This window comes from Pogoniulus pusillus, chromosome 1 (genome assembly GCF_015220805.1).
Source record: "Pogoniulus pusillus isolate bPogPus1 chromosome 1, bPogPus1.pri, whole genome shotgun sequence".
NCBI lineage: Eukaryota > Metazoa > Chordata > Aves > Piciformes > Lybiidae > Pogoniulus > Pogoniulus pusillus.
The window spans coordinates 47,063,071-47,083,280 of NC_087264.1; the positions used below are offsets into that span (position 1 = coordinate 47,063,071).

The 20,210-nt window shown below is 41.4% G+C and overlaps 1 protein-coding gene across 2 annotated transcripts in view; it reads right to left on the reverse strand.

Annotated features, from left to right (window-relative positions):
* KCNK10 (potassium two pore domain channel subfamily K member 10) overlaps nucleotides 1-20,210 on the reverse strand; it is a 78,083-nt gene that overhangs the window by 46,983 nt on the left and 10,890 nt on the right. Inside the window, exons 1-2 of one of the 2 annotated variants that reach the window (XM_064151277.1) lie at nucleotides 20,066-20,188; nucleotides 19,453-19,510 (exon numbers count right to left, since the gene is read on the reverse strand). The exons of the other annotated variant lie outside the window; for it this stretch is intronic. Coding sequence (XP_064007347.1) covers nucleotides 19,453-19,504 — 52 coding nt within the window. The 5' untranslated portion in view covers nucleotides 19,505-19,510; nucleotides 20,066-20,188. Of the gene's footprint in view, nucleotides 1-19,452; nucleotides 19,511-20,065; nucleotides 20,189-20,210 lie in introns of those variants that run through there. 2 annotated transcript variants of the gene reach the window in all.

Here is a 20,210-nt window from a genome sequence, read left to right on the forward strand (position 1 = left end):
GCAACCTCCCCCTGGCCACAACCTCCCCTCAGGTAGTTGTAGACAGCAATAAGGTCCCCCCTGAGCCTCCTCTTCTCCAGGCTAACCAATCCCAGCTCCCTCAGCCTCTCCTCGTAGGGCTGTGCTCAAGGCCTCTCCCCAGCCTCATCGCCCTTCTCTGGACACGCTCAAGCATTTGTTTTAAAAGTAGGAAGCTAGTTCAAATTGTAAAGTAATCTTATTGTACAGTCTAGTTTCACTGAGGAAACTCATGAGTTCACCCTTCCTACAGTTTCCACAACCAGGACAACCATACGTTGGGTTATCAGCAGTTTTACATCCTTCCTGCATCACTGCTTAATAAGCCAGCATTCACTCCCAAAGTAATTGAGAAATACAAGATTTTGTCAAGTGTATGAAGCTGCAAAATAGAGATCTGGAGTACCAAGGCTTGGGTATGTCTGAAATGGTCACACTCTGAAGATAGTATCAAAAAGCTTCCTGACTTAATAGTGTGAAAAGGCAAGAAAATTAGCAGTCCACCAGTGGGTAAACTACAATCTTGCACTTCTAACCTCTGGCTTCCAAGTGGAAGTTTCTGGGGCATGTGGGTATCTACCATTTGCTTCCAATCTTAAAACCTTCCCACAGACTCACCAAAGTGATTTCAGCTACTGACTATGTGGGTGAAGAAGGCAGGGCTGTGCCTGGAAGTGAGAGCAAGGATAAGAGATACATCAGAGTAAGAATAGAGGCAATTGGTGCATTATCAGCTCTATGAATCTCTCATGAATATGTCACAAGCAGAAAATGCATGCAGGTTCGTGTTTGAAGAAAATGTTGATGTTCATCAGGAAGCAAGTGGAAGTTACATCATAATAGAACTAATGAAGCATGGAAGTTTCTGTCCATGTGTAACCAAAAAATCATTCATCTGTTACAATTTTGCATTACAAGGACATGACTAATCATTTCCACCACTTGCTTTGTTGGTTATTCCAGGCCCCCCACCATTCCTATTCTTCATCTCTCTCTGTTGTGTTATTTTAACAGGTTTTGAGGAGACCATCAATTTAACCAACACAATGAGTGTTGGATTTTTACACCCTATGACACTGTTTCAGAAAGCTTGTCTTTCAAAGCAAAAACCCCAGTAGACAATGCCTGTGTCTGCCTTTGTGTTTGTGCATCATCTTTCCATGATGGGGGCTAATTAACAAGTGACATTTCAGCTGTGATCAAGAAATGGGAGACAAAATCCTGCCTGCAGGCTACACTTACACACGGGGCAGAACACTAGTACTCTTGTGGCTGTTGTTCTAGGTTGAGGCATAATAATAAGCAATGTTATCTAGGGACCAAGAAAACTGTTCTCAGTGCTGACATGTTTTGCCCTGGCCTCTCTGCATATCCCCACAGTGTCCAACCATATGGCTCAAGTACTGAAAGTTATTGAGAGTCAGCCACACAAGTGGGATTTCACCTTACTGTTCATACAGCATTTTGCTGCAAAATGCCATTGAAGTGAGAAGCATTACTATTGTTTACTGTTTATGAAAGCAAAGCTTGACATATTGCTTGTTTGGAAAATGTACAGAATGTCTCTCAAAACACAGTTTTCAACTCCAGCAGTACCCCATGGGTTCAATCCAATATTGTTTTCCCTTAAGTGCATTCTTCAATGAAGTATTAGTGCTGCTGACTTCAGCAACATCTCAGCAGTGTGCTGCACATGCAGTCATCAGTGGCAAAGTATTCAACAACATACAGAGTGTCAGGTAAAGGCAGAAAGGACAACATATATTAAATCAGAAAGATTGCATGTACTGTTAGAAAGTAGCACCAATTGCCCCTTTTCCAGAGTGGTGAGGAGGGAAGGGTATGCTAGATTACAAAAAGGTGTGAGCAACAAAGTCACTGTGATTCTTATTATAGGATAATGCTAATGAAACAGAGCACAAGTTCATATATTGAGTTCTCTCTGTTGGTGGGGAGAGAAATGTCAGTAGTATGTACCAGAGGGAATTATGTCTAACCATTGCTTTGCCAATCCTGGCAGCAGCTTTGAGGAAAATGTTACATAAAAAAGCTCCTGCAATTTTGTATGTTTTGTCATATATTCCCAGTGTCGTGGAGGGCCTGTAGGCCCAAAAGGAGGCTTGTTTATGCCTTGCTTGGACATGTTTTTCTGCCAGGACCCCTGGTTGTAAACAGGTTGTGTAAGCCCCCACGCACCCAGCTCGTGTCTCCCTGGGGTAAACCCATGTGATCCCCATATTTGGGAAAGTCCAGGCAAGAGCCTTCTGCCTATTATGGTAAGGTTTGGCTTATTGCCAACCTGTTTGGTCATTCTGGTGGCCAAGGGGACCATTAATCTTGGCCCACATTCGATAAATAGGGGTGCACAGGTAAACAACGTGCTCAGCTCAGACCCCTGCACAGCTCAGCTCAGATCTGACTCACCTGCATGGCTCAGACCCCTGCACGGCTCTGACCCTCATTCGCAGCTCCCTGCCTGCATACCTTAGATGCAGAGCTCGTTTAAGCCTGCACATATATATATATATATATATGAAGCCTATAGCCTCCTAAGCCAGCTGTGCACATCTGCATGCTATCACGGTATCAGGACCAGATCCTGCATTGATTTACCTACGGAGCTCAGACTCCCAGCAGCCACGCACACTTCGCATGCCCGCTGCCTATCATTGCCTATTAAAAGCCATTGCCACTGAGATAACCAGGAAGCAGACCCTGGATTGTCTGCACACACACACGGCCTGCCAGCTGCGTGAAGAACCATGCCAGAGACAGCACAATACTCTCCTGAAATCCTGCCAGCTGAGAAGTCCTGGACACAGCATCCAAAAGAAGCCAGCAGCACCAAAGGCAGAGATCACCTCTTTGCCAGGAGAAAAGGTTAGAGAAAACCTATTTCCCCAGAAACTGGGAAGATCTATCCTTTCTCCTCAAGCTGGGAAGATTCCAGCCTCAGAGTCCACAGGCAGAGACCATAGAGAATTGGACATTAGACACAGGCTGTGATGCAGCCCCAGAGGATAATTAATAAACAAGAGTTGTGAGTAAAAGCTTTAATACCTCTGTAATATAAGTTGCCTCTGTCATAGAGCAGAAGGAGTTTCAGCCCGCTCTGCTGGGCAAATAGCATAAAGATCCCAAATGGCATTAAGCCGTGGGGAAAACATCTCTCTCTGTTTATGGTTTGAATGTTTGCTAGTTAATTGACAAATTCCTGTACATATTTTATCCTAAACTGTTTTCATAACCATGTACCGACCTTTAATATTAATATACAGTGGTTGGGGGTGGGGAGAGTTCAGAATATTGAATTTAATAAATATATATTTTTATATAAAATTATATCACCCCAATTAATTTCTCCCCTCCACCAAATAGGCATAGGTACTGAGAAACCCCACTCTGCGACACCCAGCTAATGTTCAAAATTATGATTCTTTGTGTGTTTCATCCAAAAAAAATCTACATAATTCTACTTCATCAGTTATAATTGTAACATACTTATTAATAGCTCTTGGAATACCACAATTGCTTAATTGATATGGAACACAGTTGTTACAAGCAAACAAAAAAACCCACCCTATTATTTTAATCTGGCTTTCATTCTTCTTCAGTAGAAAATTATTGTTTAGGCGAAAATAAAGAACCTTAAATAGTCTAAACTGGCTCACATCAAAGACTAAGAAGTCAGTGTGGTACAAGTTAAGGGCTCTCCTTCTTGTAGAATGAGCTCCCCAGCTATGAACATCCTCATGGAGGGTGATGCTGGTGCTCTGCACACCAGAAGAACTAAGAGGAAGTTAAGCCTCTTCTCTATTCCTGGAGAGCTTCTATAGTGGGAGATAAGAAACTTAGCTATGCAATAAGACATCATAATTAATCTTCCCTTCCACTAAGTACACTGTCACTCCTATTTCATATCAGTTTCTTCCAAAAGATAAATCTCATAGGAATCTTCTCCAATTTCTACTCTCCATACTACCAGAATACTGCTGCCTCCACTTAGTTGCGCAGCAAGTGCCCAACTGAAACCAAATATCTGCCTGGTCTCCAGGACAGTGCATTTAGTTCAGGTGTTGTTAGTGGGGTGGCTATAGTGGTGGTCTCTGCAGAAGAAGGCAGAGGCTGCCCCATGCTGGACAGTCACTTCCTATTGACTCCAGCAGATGCATAACAAGATGCAGCTCAGTCTGTGAGTGAAGCTGGCAGCACCTCTGTGAAAGCTAGTTAGGAAAGGAAAAAATGTTGTGCAAGCAATGAGGAGTGAGAGGGGTGAAGTGTGAGAAAGAATCCTGAAAAAAACAAGGTCAGTGAAAGACAAAGAGGAGCTCCAGGAGATGTAGATGTTCTGCAGTCTGAGCAAGTTTTGGAGGAGACCATGGTGGGGCAGGTATTTCCTTACAGCCCATGGATAGGACCATAGCTGAGCAAATATATCCACTACAGCACGTGAAGGACCCCTAATCAGAGCAGGCTGATATTTCCTGAAGGACTGCTATCTATGAAGAGACCATGCTGGAGCAGCCTTATCCTAAACAACTGAGCAGCATAAGAAAGATCCAGGCTGGAGCGAGGACAAAGTGCGAGGAGAAAGGTACAGCCCAAAAGCACTATTGTAAGCTCACCACAGCCCCTCATTCCCCATCTTTCCTGCATCACGTCAGGTGGGGAGGAGGAAGTGAGACAGAAATAAAAGAATGAAGCTAGGCCTAAGTAGTAACAAAAAATGAGTGGGAAGGTATTTTAATCTTTGTCACCATCCACATCTATTTCAATTGGCAATAAATTAAATTGATTTCCCCCAAGTCAAATCTGGTTTGCCCAGGATGGTAATTACTAAGTGAACTCCCTGTCTTCCTCTTGACACACAAATTTCTCCATCTTATTTCCCACACACAGCTCCAGATAAGGAGTGAGAGAGTAGTTGGGTGAGCATCCAGCAGCCAGCCAAGGTCAGCCCATCACAGTTTGCATAGAGGCAATAAAGTTGAGGGTGCAAGTCAGGCTGCATTGTTTGGCACTGCTTTTCCTCTGAGTCTTACCAAGATTTTGGTGAAAAATACATCACTCTATTCCAATCATGCCCTAAAAATAACAATATATATCAGCACTTAAACTATGATGATGAACACGAGCTACCTACAGAGAGAGCAAGCAGCCTTCCAACAATAATGCCTTTTTGTCACTCTACTAGAGTTGGGTCAACACGTAACAAAAACATTAATTTGTCTCATTGAATGGATTTGAGTTACTCACTTCTTATCACCTTTCATTCTCATTTTTCCTCCCCAAACACAAGCATTTGATTTCACTCATTTTCTAGACTCATTTGATAAAATGGATGTTAGCAGCATACATTCTCACATAAAGCCAAATGTCAAATTCATTAAATATTTCATTCTGGCACACACTCCTACCAATAAAGGGAAAGAAGCAGCACTGTGAGATCTCTGGCTGACAATTTTTTGAAGTGTAAGAAAGTTGCAGTCTGCTTCCCAATGTTAAATGGCTCGAAACTGGATGCTGGGTAAACTTGCATGGTTGGCTTACTTATTAATCAAGTTGTGCTTAGTTGAACAAGTGTGCAAAAGATTTAAAAATCCATGCAATTACCATTGCCCTGAGCTATGCCATGTTCTTTTCCTTTGTTTTCAAAGCATTCTGTCAGGCCACTGAAAAACTGTCCAGTACTCTGCCATTGTACTCCAGCAAGGGCGACGAGGCTGGTGAGAGGCCTTGAGCACAGCCCTACGAGGAGAGGCTGAGGGAGCTGAGATTGGTTAGCCTGGAGAAGAGGAGGCTCAGGGGAGACCTTATTGCTGTCTACAACTACCTGAGGGGTGGTTGTGGCCAGGAGGAGGTTGCTCTCTTCTCTCAGGTGGCCAGCACCAGAACGAGAGGACACAGCCTCAAGCTGTGCCAGGGGAAATTTAGGCTTGAGGTGAGGAGAAAGTTCTTCACTGAGAGAGTCACTGAATACAGGAATGGGCTGCCCAGGGAGGTGGTGGAGTCGCCGTCCCTGGAGCTATTCTAGGCAGGATTGGAGGTGGCACCTGCTGCCATGGTCTGGCCTTGAGCTCTGTGGTAAAGGGTTGGACTTGATGATCTATGAGGTCTCTTCCAACCTTAGTGATACTGTGATAGGAAATTCAATTTCAGTCAAGAAAGTATAGTGGGAAAGACAGGAGGGTCTGAATATAATTTTTATAGTTACTTTATTTCTGAAGGTACTGCCATTTCTAATAATAAATTCTTTAAAGCACAGAAAAGTGGCAGTTCAGGCATGCATATCACAAGGGGCTTTCAAAGCAGGGAGAAGGAATACTCACAGTTGCTGCTCAGGAACATAAAACAATCTGCAGAAATAAAATCTCAGTACTCTTAACCATATAAACCCCAGAAAAGCTCACTATGTCAACAAAGCAAATCCTAACTCAGTTTTTATATATGTCCTTCTTAATAGTTGCATATTACTTATTTCATAGAGAATAAACTCTTCAGAATAGGAACCCTAGGATCGTCACTGCTTATGACAAGAGTGTCATTGTCTTAAAAATGGCAGCAATTATGATATATCATTGCTTTTAAATTCATTTGGGAACAACCTGATGAGAGACAACAGTAATTTTCCTTAATCTTTCATGTGAGGAATTCAAAAGTACTTTTAGGCTCCTTTTTTGCAGACTGATCCAACTTTCATTAGCATAGTGCTGAGCTTCTGTTCATAAGCAGGGCATATTTGGTTCAAAAAAGTGCTGTTCCAGACCATTTTCGGTTCAGTTTCCTTGGGTTGGCTCAGCTCAGAGAGCAGCGTTCAACTCTCACTAAATGCAACTGTGTAAGCATATCCCACACACACACATTAAACAAAAAAAAGAAGAAATTACTTAACTAAGATCACACAGCAGCAAGGCTGAAGATGAAATCCACTATCCTACTCACAAACCTGTGTATCTTAAAGCCTACCCCAGAAAAACCACTCCTATTTCAGGCATCTGTAATTTATTTCTTTATGTCCATTTCTGCCTTCTGCTCAACCTTTCCTGTGACAGTTAGAGACCAGTGAAAACATAGGTAGGCTTTTCATTCTTTGGACAAATAGAAAATGGAAGCTAAATCTGAATGCAACAAAAAAGGCTGCTTTAGTCAATATCTTTCTCCATTTACCACCAAAATATTGCATGGTGACTAAATACTGCCACTGCAACAAAATATCAAGAACATAGTAAAGCAAACTACAGAAAGAAAACACTGGAGCTGTATTTAACGAACACTGGAAATATCAATCTCTTCCTGCAGTCAGTTTTGACTGATCTCTGATCTTGGTTTGAACCACGGTAAATCAAACCCCACCAAACATTCAAATGTCATTTGTCCAAACATTCAAATGTCATTTGTCCAAACATTCAAATGTCATTTGTCCATGACACAAAACTGTTATCAATGCAGTCATGTTTTCAATATTCCACTTCAACTTCCATTGCAACTTCACAAAATATTATCTTAATATTTGATTCTATGATTCCATGAAAATGCTGTTAAGGCATAAAAATTGTGAATTGCAGTCTCACAAAGGAAAATAAGACACTAACTGAAGACAATGATGAATTCTTCACTAGATCACTTAAGAATAGGGCAAGGTATGGGGCAAAGGTATACTTGCCCTATACTTTTAAGTATAGGGCAAGTAATAACTGATTAATCTATACCTGGGAAATAGAGGTTATATATTAGGGAAACAATCTAGCTTAGGAAAACAGTCTAGCTACAAGGATAACTGATCATGGTAACAGCCATCAAGATACTGAAATCACCTTCATTGCAAATATCTAAGAACAGGGTATAAAATATCTACCAGAAATCATTTAGATCAGTGTTTTCAGCCTGTGCCCTGCCCCTATGGACCTATTGTCAGTGAATGGTAACAGACAGCCTAATGTTGTAGGCTTGTAATCATCACTCAGAATCTGTAAACAAAGTGGTGAAATGCCAAGTGTTTCAAAAGTTAAAAAAAAATAAATCTTGATATTCTAGTCCTGACTCACAGTGGGAAAATGCTCTTGATATCTTTTCCCTCCTCTTCCGTGTAAGATACTCAAACACATCTCTTTGCATTAGTTCTGCCAGTCTACTATAATCTTTCATGATTGTCTAAATATCTCAGAGCATTTCACAAATGATAGATAAATCCCTGTGACAGCAAGGAAAAACAATGCTGTATGTGTTCACAGTTTGTCTTATCTGAGCACTGCTGCAGAGATTTCAGCAAATTAATTAAATTTAGGGGTAACTCCAAAAGTTTAAAACATGGTCGTTGTCCTATGTGCATCAAGCAGGTACTTCAAGTTCTCATCAATGTGTTAGTAAATCCTCAAGTTCTTTTAGGAGACCTGCTCTTTTCACTATACATAACAAAACACTCATCTGTCTGTTACAAGATTAATAGACAGACATAAATCAGACTCCTTTCTTCTGCTGATTACAAAGCAAAAATGTGACCAATGTGCAAGCTGCTCTTGCCGATTATTTACAAGAACTTACAGATTCTGAAGCAGCTTCTCTGCTGTCAGAACCACAGTCAGTGCCTGCCCATAAACCTCAAATTTGCCACTCAAGAATTATCCTCTCACAAATATAGCCTTAGAGCTTCTGCCTACTGAGGCTATGCAAATGGAAGGGAAACAACAGGAAGCCCAAGGCTGGTTTGTGCAGGTATCAGCCAGATTTCATCCACTGCTATGGAAAAAAAAGCACAGCCATGGGATGCTGGGATACTCCTCCCCCACCCCCACCCCCTTCTCACTCCCAGACATTGCACTTTTCTGAGGCATACGTGCCAGCTTGCTGGTTGACAGAATGGATGTGCTAAGGCAGGACATGAACTTCAGGAACAGCTGAAAGCAGCTTTGTTTTTTTTTCTCTCTGGTTTGGCTTTAGGACAGTAGTCCTGGGGGATTCCTAGCTAACGCTTATTGGCATTAACATGAAGATGCACTGCTACTGACACCATTTGTAGCACTACTTACAGAGCTGCTAAGTCCAGATGAATACTTGAGGGAGATGTGTCTTGTGCTGGAGTGAGATTGTATACTGCTGTAGGGCAGATCAAATTTTGTTTCCCTTGTTTTGCTTTCTCTCTCTCTTGACTTCTTTTCCACCGTGCCCTCCTCCAAATCCATACATCTGCTCTTGTCCCTCACTTCTCTCCAAGCATTCTGGCAGCACGGTAGGCAGCATACCTGTAACTCTCTGCTCAGTTCCTCTTTTCAGCACTCATCTACCCTCCCTGTTGCCTCTGACACTTGAGCCCAGAGCAAGGAGCCAAGAACAGGCTCAAAATGTGACACGACTCATCAATGAACATCATGTATAAGAAAATGGAAAATAGAGTAGAAGAGCATTACAGTGAGAAGCAGGAAGAGCTGAGGGGAGATTAAAAGTGATTGACAGGGGCAAGTCCCAAATAAGGAGCACTCCTGCTTCAAGACTGGTGACTATGCTTGTTCCGGTTTATGAAGCTATTTATAGAGAAACTGAATACAGAGAAACCCAAGAGAAATTCTCGTTTTTCCCATTCTGAAATAGGACTAAAATCAACAGATCCCAGCTAAAGCCCATTTCCCTAGCATTAAGTCAGTATTTCTTGCCTAGGAGTTCTAGTTCATGTAGACCTCTGCCCTGCCAAGAGCCAAATAGGAAACAAGCACTTCTGGCTCAAGATCTTGGAATATAGAGGTGATTTCATGAAAGACAGTTCATATCAGAAGAGATGAACATGGCATTGTTCTTTCTCACTAGGAAATATAAGGAAAAAAAATTACTACTTCTTAGCATCTCACAAGCACCAAGAAATAAATAGATACTGATTCTCTGCAAATTTCACCCATTAATGAATAATAAACAGGGTAAAACAGTGATGATGATGCTGATCTAAAATCTCATTTTCAACAACTAATAACCAAAATTCCATTGCACTGTGACATGCTGTTGGATTAAAAGCATTGATTACTTTTCCTCACTAGGAAGTGACCCAGGATTCCACCAACATTTAGGAAAAGTCTCAATCTCCAAGCACAGGAGTCCAAGGTATTCTTCAAAGTGCTCAAAGGATAATATAAGGTCAGGATTTCAGCTGGTGTCTTTCTGCTAGAGTAGCTAGACTGAGATTTTCAACTGCAACAGTACAGTATCTTCTGCATGACTCTCTTAAGTGCATAGCCAAAGAACAGACCTTTCACATACAAGTAAGGTCAGAAAAACACTCTAGCCCCAGAATAAGAATAATGACAGCACCAATTTCTCCCTTTCAAAGAATTCCTGGGACATCCTTAAAGATGTATCTGCACATCACTGACAAAACCTCATACAGAGGTCACACTGATGTTCCTCTGTATAAACAAGAAGTAAAAATTTCTACATCAGTCCAGTGGTGTCTGACTAATGATTGGAATCTACAGAACAATACTACAAATTCAAGCAAATCTCATTAATAGCTCCCCACTTGAATTAAGTGATAGTTACTCAAATTTTCCGGACAACAGCAATAAAAATCCATCTTTTGTCCTATGATCAAAAATCTTCTAAGACACGCTTCAGATAGGGTGGTTTTTTAGTTCACTGGAGCTATACTGGCTGCATATCCTGAGAATCCAATCTGTGTAGCAATCTGAAGTGCCTATGCACAGTAACAGTTAAGTGGAAGCAAATGGAAGTAAACTAAAGAGATTACTTATGCTGCATATGTCAGTATATAATAGAATAGATGAACAGTGTCACAAGGAGGCTGGTTGGGCACACAGAGCTCCAGGTCAATGCCAGGCTGATTCTGGCTGCACAAAACTGGCTTGTAGTTTGCTATATAGTATATGATTTAGGATATTTAAGTAATATGGAGTCTGGTACAGCAACTGAATTACACAAGACTTTTCTTATCTCGTGCTCAGCTTGTATTCAGATAGTGCTGTAGAAATGCAGCTGTAATTTGAACTATGATAACACTTCATAGCTACACAAGGACAGCATCTGCTGATGCTTTATGGCTTCTAACATCTCACAGTGCCTCATGGTGTTGCATTAACAGCTCAGACTTAAGAGAGCTGTGGCCTTCTAATCAATTTTGCTGATAATTAAACTTCATTTAAACCAAAGTATGTCTGCACAGTGTATATAAACTGACTAGCCTGCATTCAAAGTTGATGAAAGTAAAAGAAATCACTACTAACAAGGCCAGGCTCAAAACAATATTTTATAACTTTCAGCAGAGCTGCACTAATAAGGATGGTGTAACTTCTTGTAACCACAGAGCATGCACAAATTGAGGATTAATTCATCACAAAAGAAGAAGCTACTCAATGTCATGTGAGCTGAAGTTAAAAAACTGAGTAGGAGCAACAATGGTCTCATTTCTTTCCTTTGCTATAACTTGGATTACATCCCATTAGAGTCAATATAGATATGCTCAAATTGGTCAGTTGAGCCAGGAGAGTGATTCTGCTGATCCTAAACCAGGGATCTACTGAAAGTTCTCCAGGCTCCACAAACCACATTTGATTCTATCTCCCCTAACCACAGCAGGTCCTTAGAAACTTGGAACATCTCTGTATTTCAGATATCTACCTATATTTAAGTGGTTTCTTCTCTAACTAATTCATAGGAAAACGGTTTAATTCAGTTGCTCATGCATATTACATAATACCAAAAGAGAGGGTGACTGGCCTTAAGCTGTTGCTCCAGAAGAGCAGAGATCTCCGTTATGTCCATTATTATATATGCTGGATCTCTGTAAATGTCTCAGCTCTCTTAAGACCCTTAAATGGCAGCAGATGCTTACTTTTGGAAAACTTAAATGACAAAAAATGACTGGTAGCATTGAGAAATTCAAGTCACAAGGTTATATGTTAGTATACCAATGTAACCCAGTAATGAACTCTGTTCTCATGAAAGCAAACTAGTGTGGTGGCTGAAGCACCATAAAGAGGTGGCTCTGATGTTTCTCTAGCTGTCATAGTCACTGCCACCTAAGACCTATCTGCTTGACTACTTCTTCTGCAATACAAACTCAATAGTCTTAACATTTAAGTAATTAGTGAGTTAGCCTGGACGATTGCCTTTGATATGTGTCAACTGATTCCTTCATTTTAGCTGGGAGTTTTTGCAGTACAAATTTTTTCACTCATTCTTTCATCACTGAGGTTTTTCACACATAGTAGCTAGTGACTGCTTTTTGTTTCTTTAAAAATGTGATAGGACAAAAACCCTCACAGCCTTCCAGTAAAGGAAGCCTACAGGAAAGATGGGCAGGGTTGACTCTATCAGTGAGTAAGTGTAGTGACAGGACAAGGTGTAATGGTTTTAAAGTGAAAGAGGTTGAATTAAGAATAGGCATTAGGAAGAAATTCTTTAATGCCAGGGTGGCAAGGCACTGGAACAAGTTGCCCAGAGATGTTGAAAACGCTGCCTTTCTGGAAGTATTCCACACCAAGATGGATGAGGCTTTGAGCAAACAACCTGATCTAGCAGAAGGTGTCCCAGCCCATGGCAAGGGTGTGGAACTAGATGATCTTTAAGGTCCTTTCCAACACAAACCATTCTATGCTCTATGATTCTATGACAATTTGTCAATATATATTTGCTGTTTTCAAGTTGTGCCAGTACTATTACATTAAGTATCAAGTAGGATGAAATAACCAAAGAAGGTTATAGAGAGGCAGGTGTTGGCCTTTTCTCACAAGTCACAACTGATAGAGGAAATGGAATCGAGTTACACCAAGGGAAGTTTATGTTAGACATTAGGAAAACTTTTATACCAAAAGGGTTATCAAAGACAGGAATGGTCCCAGGAAGTGGTTGAATTGCCATCCCTGGATGTATTTAAAAGTCATCTATATATGGTGGTCAAGGACATGGTGTAGCAGTGGCCCTGTCAGAGTTAGATAATGATTGGACTAGATCTTAGATGTCTTTTCCAAACATGAGGATTCTGTGAATCCAAATACCCTTTAACAGTGCATCAATGGATCTTAAGAATCTTAGCGGCACAAGTTTAAGGTGCCAAAATCCTCATCCAGTAAAGCCAGTAACATGTTGTTTTTTCTCTCAGGGAAGAGAAAAATGAGTGAGTCCTGCTGAGATAGGAATACATGGCTCTAACTAATCTAGGTGCTCAAAGCACTGTGATCAACCTGTAGGACAGTGATAGCAAAGTAACTTCTACTGTTCTGTAAGACAACCATAGAATTGAATCATTTAAGTTGGAAAAGACCTTTAACAACACTGAGTCCAAGCATTAACCTAGCACAGCCAAGTCCACCACTAAACCAGGTTCCTAGGTGTCACATCTACACGTTTTTAAAACACCTCCAGAGGTGGTGACTCAACCACTTCCCTGGGTAGTTCTCTCCAAAGCAAACTTCATCACTGCAGGTAGCATCAGTTTTCAAGAATCGCCCAAGGGACTTTTCATTTTGACAGCCTACAAATAGATTAGTCTCATACATATGTAGCAAAAAATAGCATTAGTATTCTTCACTGAAATAAAAATTCTGTCTTAACCTCTCCCACTGCTGACAGTTCTACTGCTTAGACTTACAGCTTCATATTGCCTTTGATTACTTACAGACCCTTTTTCTCCCAGTAAAGAAGACATCTTAATGATACCCTACCCTTTATCTTTCTTACTGACTAGAGTTCAGTCATCCCTTACTAAAAAGGCTGCAGTCCAATCTTTCACTCTGCCAATCTCTTATTACTAATTTTAATTTTATGAACCCTTAATTTTTTGCATTTTCAGGGTATCCTAATGACAGCAGTGTTGAAACTAATAGCTCTCTGCTATCTTCTTGTCCTGCCAATTCAGTCACATCTTCCTATCTCTTGTCACATTAGAGCCCACCTATATCTATCTGTCTCCCCTGCAGGCTTCACCATAGCCTTCAGTAAAGTTATATTTTCATCCTTTTAGTTTTTTACCAAACTCTTTACATTTTCCACCTCATTGTATTTGGCACTATTACACCTACATCATGCATTGCCAGGAGTGTCTTCCTGTTGATGCATTTCTATTTTCTTTCAAACCTCTCTTTAAAATAAACTACTTACAGTTGTTCTAAAACTCATGCTCAGTGTAGGTACCTGATTCCCGGTCTACTGAATGATTCAGCAGCCAACACAACTTTTGATCAAGTACCTCAGCACCTCACATGCTGACCATGTGTCATTTGCTGGGATCAGAGCTACAGTTTTACACATTACAGCTTTCTACAGCAGTCCTCTTAGACTAATCTACTAAGAACTGACGTACTAATGCAGAAAGATAAAGTCTAGCTCACAATTGCACTCCACTTCTTTTCATATATCTTATTGAAAACAGAGGACAAAAATGCACACCCTCATTCTACTCATCTATGCCTTTACAATCAAGTTAGCCTTCTGGTTGGTCTCTGTACAGAAGGACAGAAAAAGTAGGAAGTGCAGCAGTCTATAATCCTCTTCAGGCAGCATCAATTCATATTGAGTAGCTGATGCTGAAGATTTTTACAACAATCATCAAGGGATAATCCAATCCTGATACCTGCAAAAAGGCATTTGAGACCCAGCTCAGCTGTTCCACATAAAGACACTCAGTGCTGCTTGAGGTGTCTCAGGTGAATTGAGAAATTCACAATGTGGGAGGTGACACAGGACCTATGGAGCATATGAGATCCTCTGTAGCAGCTGCTGGGGAATATCAGAAAAATCTCTACATAACACTAATGGAAACTCAATTGAGTCTGCACTGTCTGTAAAGAAGAAGAAGTTACAGTAGTTTCCTCTAGTTACAAAGTGCAGAGAAAATCTTATTTCTTGATGTGATCTGCGCAAGATGTTTTGCTCTCTCCTAATTGTTTTAGCATTTGATTGCAACACATGCTCTTCTCTTAACAGCAGATCTTAGATTGCACTAAACAAGTTAATTATATTTCACAACACCCTTGTGCATTAGGTAAGTATTAATATTCCTGGTTTTCAGTGAAGGAAAAAGGGATGAAAACAAAGGGTAAGCGGCTTACTGAAGGTTAAACAATAAGCCATTGACAAAATCTGATGCTCAACCCCAGCTTCAATTCCCCAAAGACACAAACCTTAGTGCTAAATGTAAAGATGATAACAAATGTGTGACTTTAGGATCCCAAAATGCAGAAAGCCATCCTACACAAACAATGTCTTTGTAGTAGGACACGAACTTTTATCAAAACTTGAGAGTTCCAAATATCAATGTAAAGACAAAACATTTACCTGGAAAGTCAAAATGCTTTGACAATCCATGTCACTGCAATGACAGTAAAAGGAATGCAGACACAAAGCATGGGTAAAGACTAAATTTCATTATCTGCCTACAAAGAGAACCACTGAGGTAGACATTCATCCCTTGGAAAAGACACCTTACCATCACCCTGCAAGACAGTCATGCTTGAGGATAATTTCTGAGCATATTGGGAAAAGTCTCATCTATTCTTCTTTTCTACAAAGGAATAGCAATTTTCTGTGGGTAATTTGCAGGTGAAGAACTTCCTCTTCATGTCCAGCCTGAACCTACCTATCTCCAGCTTCACTCCATTCCCCGCTAGTCCTGTCACGCCCTCATATCCTGAAAAGTCCTTCCCCAGCTTTTTTGTAGGGCCCCTTCAGATACTAAAAGGCCACAAGAAGGTCACCTCACAGCCTCCTCTTCTCCATACTGAACAGCCCCAACTCTTTCAGTCTGTCCTCATAGCAGAGGTGCTCCAGCCCTCTGATCATCCCAGTGGCCCTTCTCTGGACACGCTCCAGTACAACCACATCCTTCTTGTAATGGGGGCTCCAGAACTGGATACAGTACTCCAGGTGATGTCTCACCAGAGCAGAGTAGAGGGGGAGAATCACCTCCCTTGACCTGCTGGCCACACTTCTCCTGATGCAGCCCAGGATCTGGTTGGCCTTCTGGGCTGCAAGAGCACACTGCTGGCTTCTCATCCATCAGCACCCCCAAGTCCCTCCCTTCAGGGCTGCTCTCCAGCCAGTCACTGCCCAGCCTAGATTTGTGCTTGGGATAGCCTCGACCCAGATGCAAGACCTTGCACTTGGTCTTGTTGAACCTCATGAGGCTGGCTTGAGCCCACCTCTCCAGCCTGTCCAGATCTCTCTGGATGGCATCCTTTCCTTCCTACCCCATTCACTCAATATATATGAATAGCATGGTTTTTACTAAATATGTGAGAATCATATTTTACACTGGACTGTTAGGGGCAATTCCCAAAGACTTTTGGGGCAGAATTTGATCTGTTTGTACTTGAGATTATACAGTCTGACTACCTGGGATAGTAAGAGACTTAATTGGAGGAATCTGGACCCTATATACCTCCAGGTTTATGAAATATTTGGATTATTTAGAAAACATATGAAGCACTTCAGAAGAATGTAAAAATATACTCTATACCAAAGACATGTGAAGACACTGCACAGCAAGATAAAAGCAAAGTCCAATCTTGATGCCCCCTCTGATCATTCCAGTTTAATGGCTAAGAATTCAGCCTCTCATTAGCTGTCTGCCAGACACCATTGCCTCACATCAGTTCTATTCTTTTAAACCTTTTCTCTCCACAAAGTCTTTCTATGGTGTATTGATCTTCACTCAGGCGAACTGAGAATACCAGCTTTATGACAGATTAGAGTTAGCAGCAGACTCTAATCTATTTATCTATGTATATATTTATAGTTCAGTATGCATTATGGAGTTACTCATTTCAACGACTATTGTTCTGACCTGGGTTCAAACCAGCAACATCATCAGTCCCAAGCCAGCCATACCTCCACAACAAGGACCCTGGCCTTTAGAAATGAGTACAGTTTCTAGAAAATATTGCCTGCAATAGTAAGATCTAAACAATCTTTGAGATACCCTAGCTCTCACTTACATTGTTGGACTGCTAGATTGCTTGCCAGGAACATCAGTTGATATATTTCAAATGCTGTTAGCATAAGTTAGCACAATTCCTACTAGACAAAACTGTGGAAACTGCACGTTCTCTGTCTGGCAACCAGAACAAGGCACAATCTACAATACACACTGAAATGGGCCTGGTAGTTAAATGTGAGTATTAAGTGAATGTGAAGTCTATTTTTTTTATACTTAGGACTTTGTATTCTTGCACCATCAGCTTTCTACATATTGATCTTTGTATCTGAGAAAAGCTACTTCAGTTCTTAACTCCAAGGATATCACATAGGATGCAAAACATAACATCATTCTTCTCATTTACATGCAAAGAACAGATTACATATATGACTGTAAATCAAATTCTCTAATTGATTTTTTGCAGGTCGTTTCTAGGATTTATAACTACATAAACGTTTTTATTTCAAAAACAAAGGAACCCTGTTCTACCTGCTCTCCTACCCACATCACTAATTCTTCAGTGGGATTACATGTGTACAATGTCATTGCATTGTTCCTCTTAAAGGACTGAGCATTAAATAACCTTTCTTTACAATTCTTTGCCTTTTTCCATTCCACCAAACTTTATCTATGTGTTGAGTCCCTTGGAGAATTAGAAATCAACATTTTTTTGCTTCCTTCCTGGCTATATATTCTCATCCTTGCTGCCTGGATAACAAAGTCAATACACTGAGAGGAAATAACTGCAAGATTAGCTGGTAAGATTCTACAGTCTTTTAGAAGAGATTCAGCTTGGTAGAGAACAAACCTGCTGGTTTAAGGTCTTTTGACTGTTATATTACTCTACAGTTTTGGACATACTAGTAAATTGTGACCAACCACCTGTTGGATCTATATGTTTTAAAGCTGATTGCATTTAAAGAGTTTTTGCATTAGAAGGTATTTTGCAGTACGTAAATTGAAACAACAGTGAATACATTCAGAAAAGCATCTGAGAAGAGCAAGTTTTCACCACAAAGAATTTTGACCCTAGGGTATAACTCAATATTATAAGGAACTGAAAGGGTTATTGCCCACTGCAATAGGCTCCCCAGAGAGGTGGCTGAATCACTGTCTCTGGAGAGTTTAAAAGAGACCTGTTTGTAAGATACATGGTTTAGCACCAGATTTGGTAGAGTTAGGGAAGGTTGGACTTGATGATCTTGATGGTCAATGAAAATGACTCTATGGTTCTATGGTGAGGAATATACTGCTATTAAAATAATTAAGTATTTTAGCACCATTATCCATGTGTTCATTGTGAAGTTGAGGGTGGAGGAGGCTGATGTGTTGATTCTATCCTTCATCTAATTAAAGGTGTAGTAAGGTTTAAACTAAGTCTTGTGTATATTGTTTAAACAGCACATCAGATCTGCTCAGCAGAAAAATGTCTGTTCTGCTGTATTCTTTGTACATGAGAAGAAACAGTCTCTAACATTTCATTTTGTAGACACGAGGGCAAATAGGATGACAGACAAATTGACCACTAAAACCAAACCTGCAGCATAAAGGTGAATAATCAAAGCCCATGCTATCACTTCATACTTCCTGCAAGCACTGCTGCACAGTGACTGGCTGCCAGCAGTTCTGCTGCAAATCTGAGCATATGGTTTCAAGTTTCTCTACTCCTGTATCAATGCACAGAAATATGACACATCAGTACACAAATTGCCAGGAGGGATTTTTTTCAGTCACTTCTTCTGTAGGTTGCCTATGAGCCTCCTTCCCATGCCAGCAAAGGAGAGCATTTCATTATGGTTTATTTTAAAACACTACTTGGATGGTTTTATTGAAAACCACTGCACTGGCGCAAATCTCCTTCCACCATCACACAAACACACTTCCCAAGGCAGACTTCAAACCTAGCTATAGAGCTAAGCAAACTATCCACTTAGGCTGATCAACTGTTAACAGGACAGAGTGAAGAGCCTAAATGTCTCTTTGGGCTCAATTATTTAATGCATCTTTTTATACCATCCACACTATAGGTTATATTGCAGCAGCATTTTCCTTCAGTTGCTTGCCAACAAAAAATTGTCATCGAGGAGCCCTGAGTAAGCAGTTACATCTGTGTCCACTCCTGTACCACCCATTTAGCTGAGACAATGATCACTAGAAACAACAAAGGAGCCACAGATAAAACAAACAATGCTGTGAGACAGAGAACACTGCCATCCTAGGCAAGTTTGCCATGAAAATACTCAAGAAAAACAGAGGGGAGGGAATAGTGATATCAAATATAGAACTATAAAACTTGACACCTAGAAGAGGTTTTACCGACACACTCACCCAACCCCACATCTGAGTAGCATTTTCCCATGCACTAAGAATGAGCAAGAAAGAATGAGCAGTGCATATGGGAAGCAGACAAGCATCCAAGTGTCTCCTCCCATTTGGAGTCAAATAGTCTCCTACGAGTCACTAGACACAAGGAATAATAACTGTTGTTACTATAGTAATGATAGTAACAGAGAATCACCAACCTTGAGGATCCCAGTTCACCTGTTTTCTTGGAGTCTCGATTGGAAATTTCATCGCTTCCTTTTTGCACAGGGAGGAAAAAGAATTAAATAAATTCCCAACCTTCCTGTCTCAATGCTGCAGTCAAACAAATTAATTTCGAATTATAGGAAGCCTGCGCTGCTTGTCTGAGGAGAACTGGTGGTTGCCAAGGAAAGAAATACACAAATAAATCAAAGGTGGAGACGGGCAGGGAGGGGAGGGGAGTGGAGTAGAGGGGTTTATACCGACGAGGTGGGGAGGGGTGCAAGTACCCTAGCAGGGAGAGGAGAAGGGATGGAGTGAGGACTTGAGAGGGTCTAGGGAAGAGCGAAACGGAGCAGGCTGAGATAGGCAGTGGTTCCAGGATGCTACTGGCTCCTGGAAAGGACCCCGCAATTGGCTTGCTCAGTCCACCTGCAGATGTCAGGGTGGCGGGGTCTCCGCTGCAGCCCAGCCACTCTGCTGCGCCCACCCAAGGGGGCACACGGGCTGGTGAGGATCGGGGAGCAAGACAGGTCAACCCCCACCCCCAGGGACGCCTCCCACACGTGCACACGCTCTCTAGCCTCCGCCGTCTCCCAAAAATGAGCCCACCTCTGTTCAGCCCCAGGCACTAAGGAGTAACGAGTCAGCCGTGAGGGGTGAGCCGCAGCAGCATGGCTGGGGCGAGGCTGGGGGCCACCCCAGCTGAATGCAGCAGCAGCCTGGCTCGCTGGGGAAAGCCGGAGCAGGAAGACGA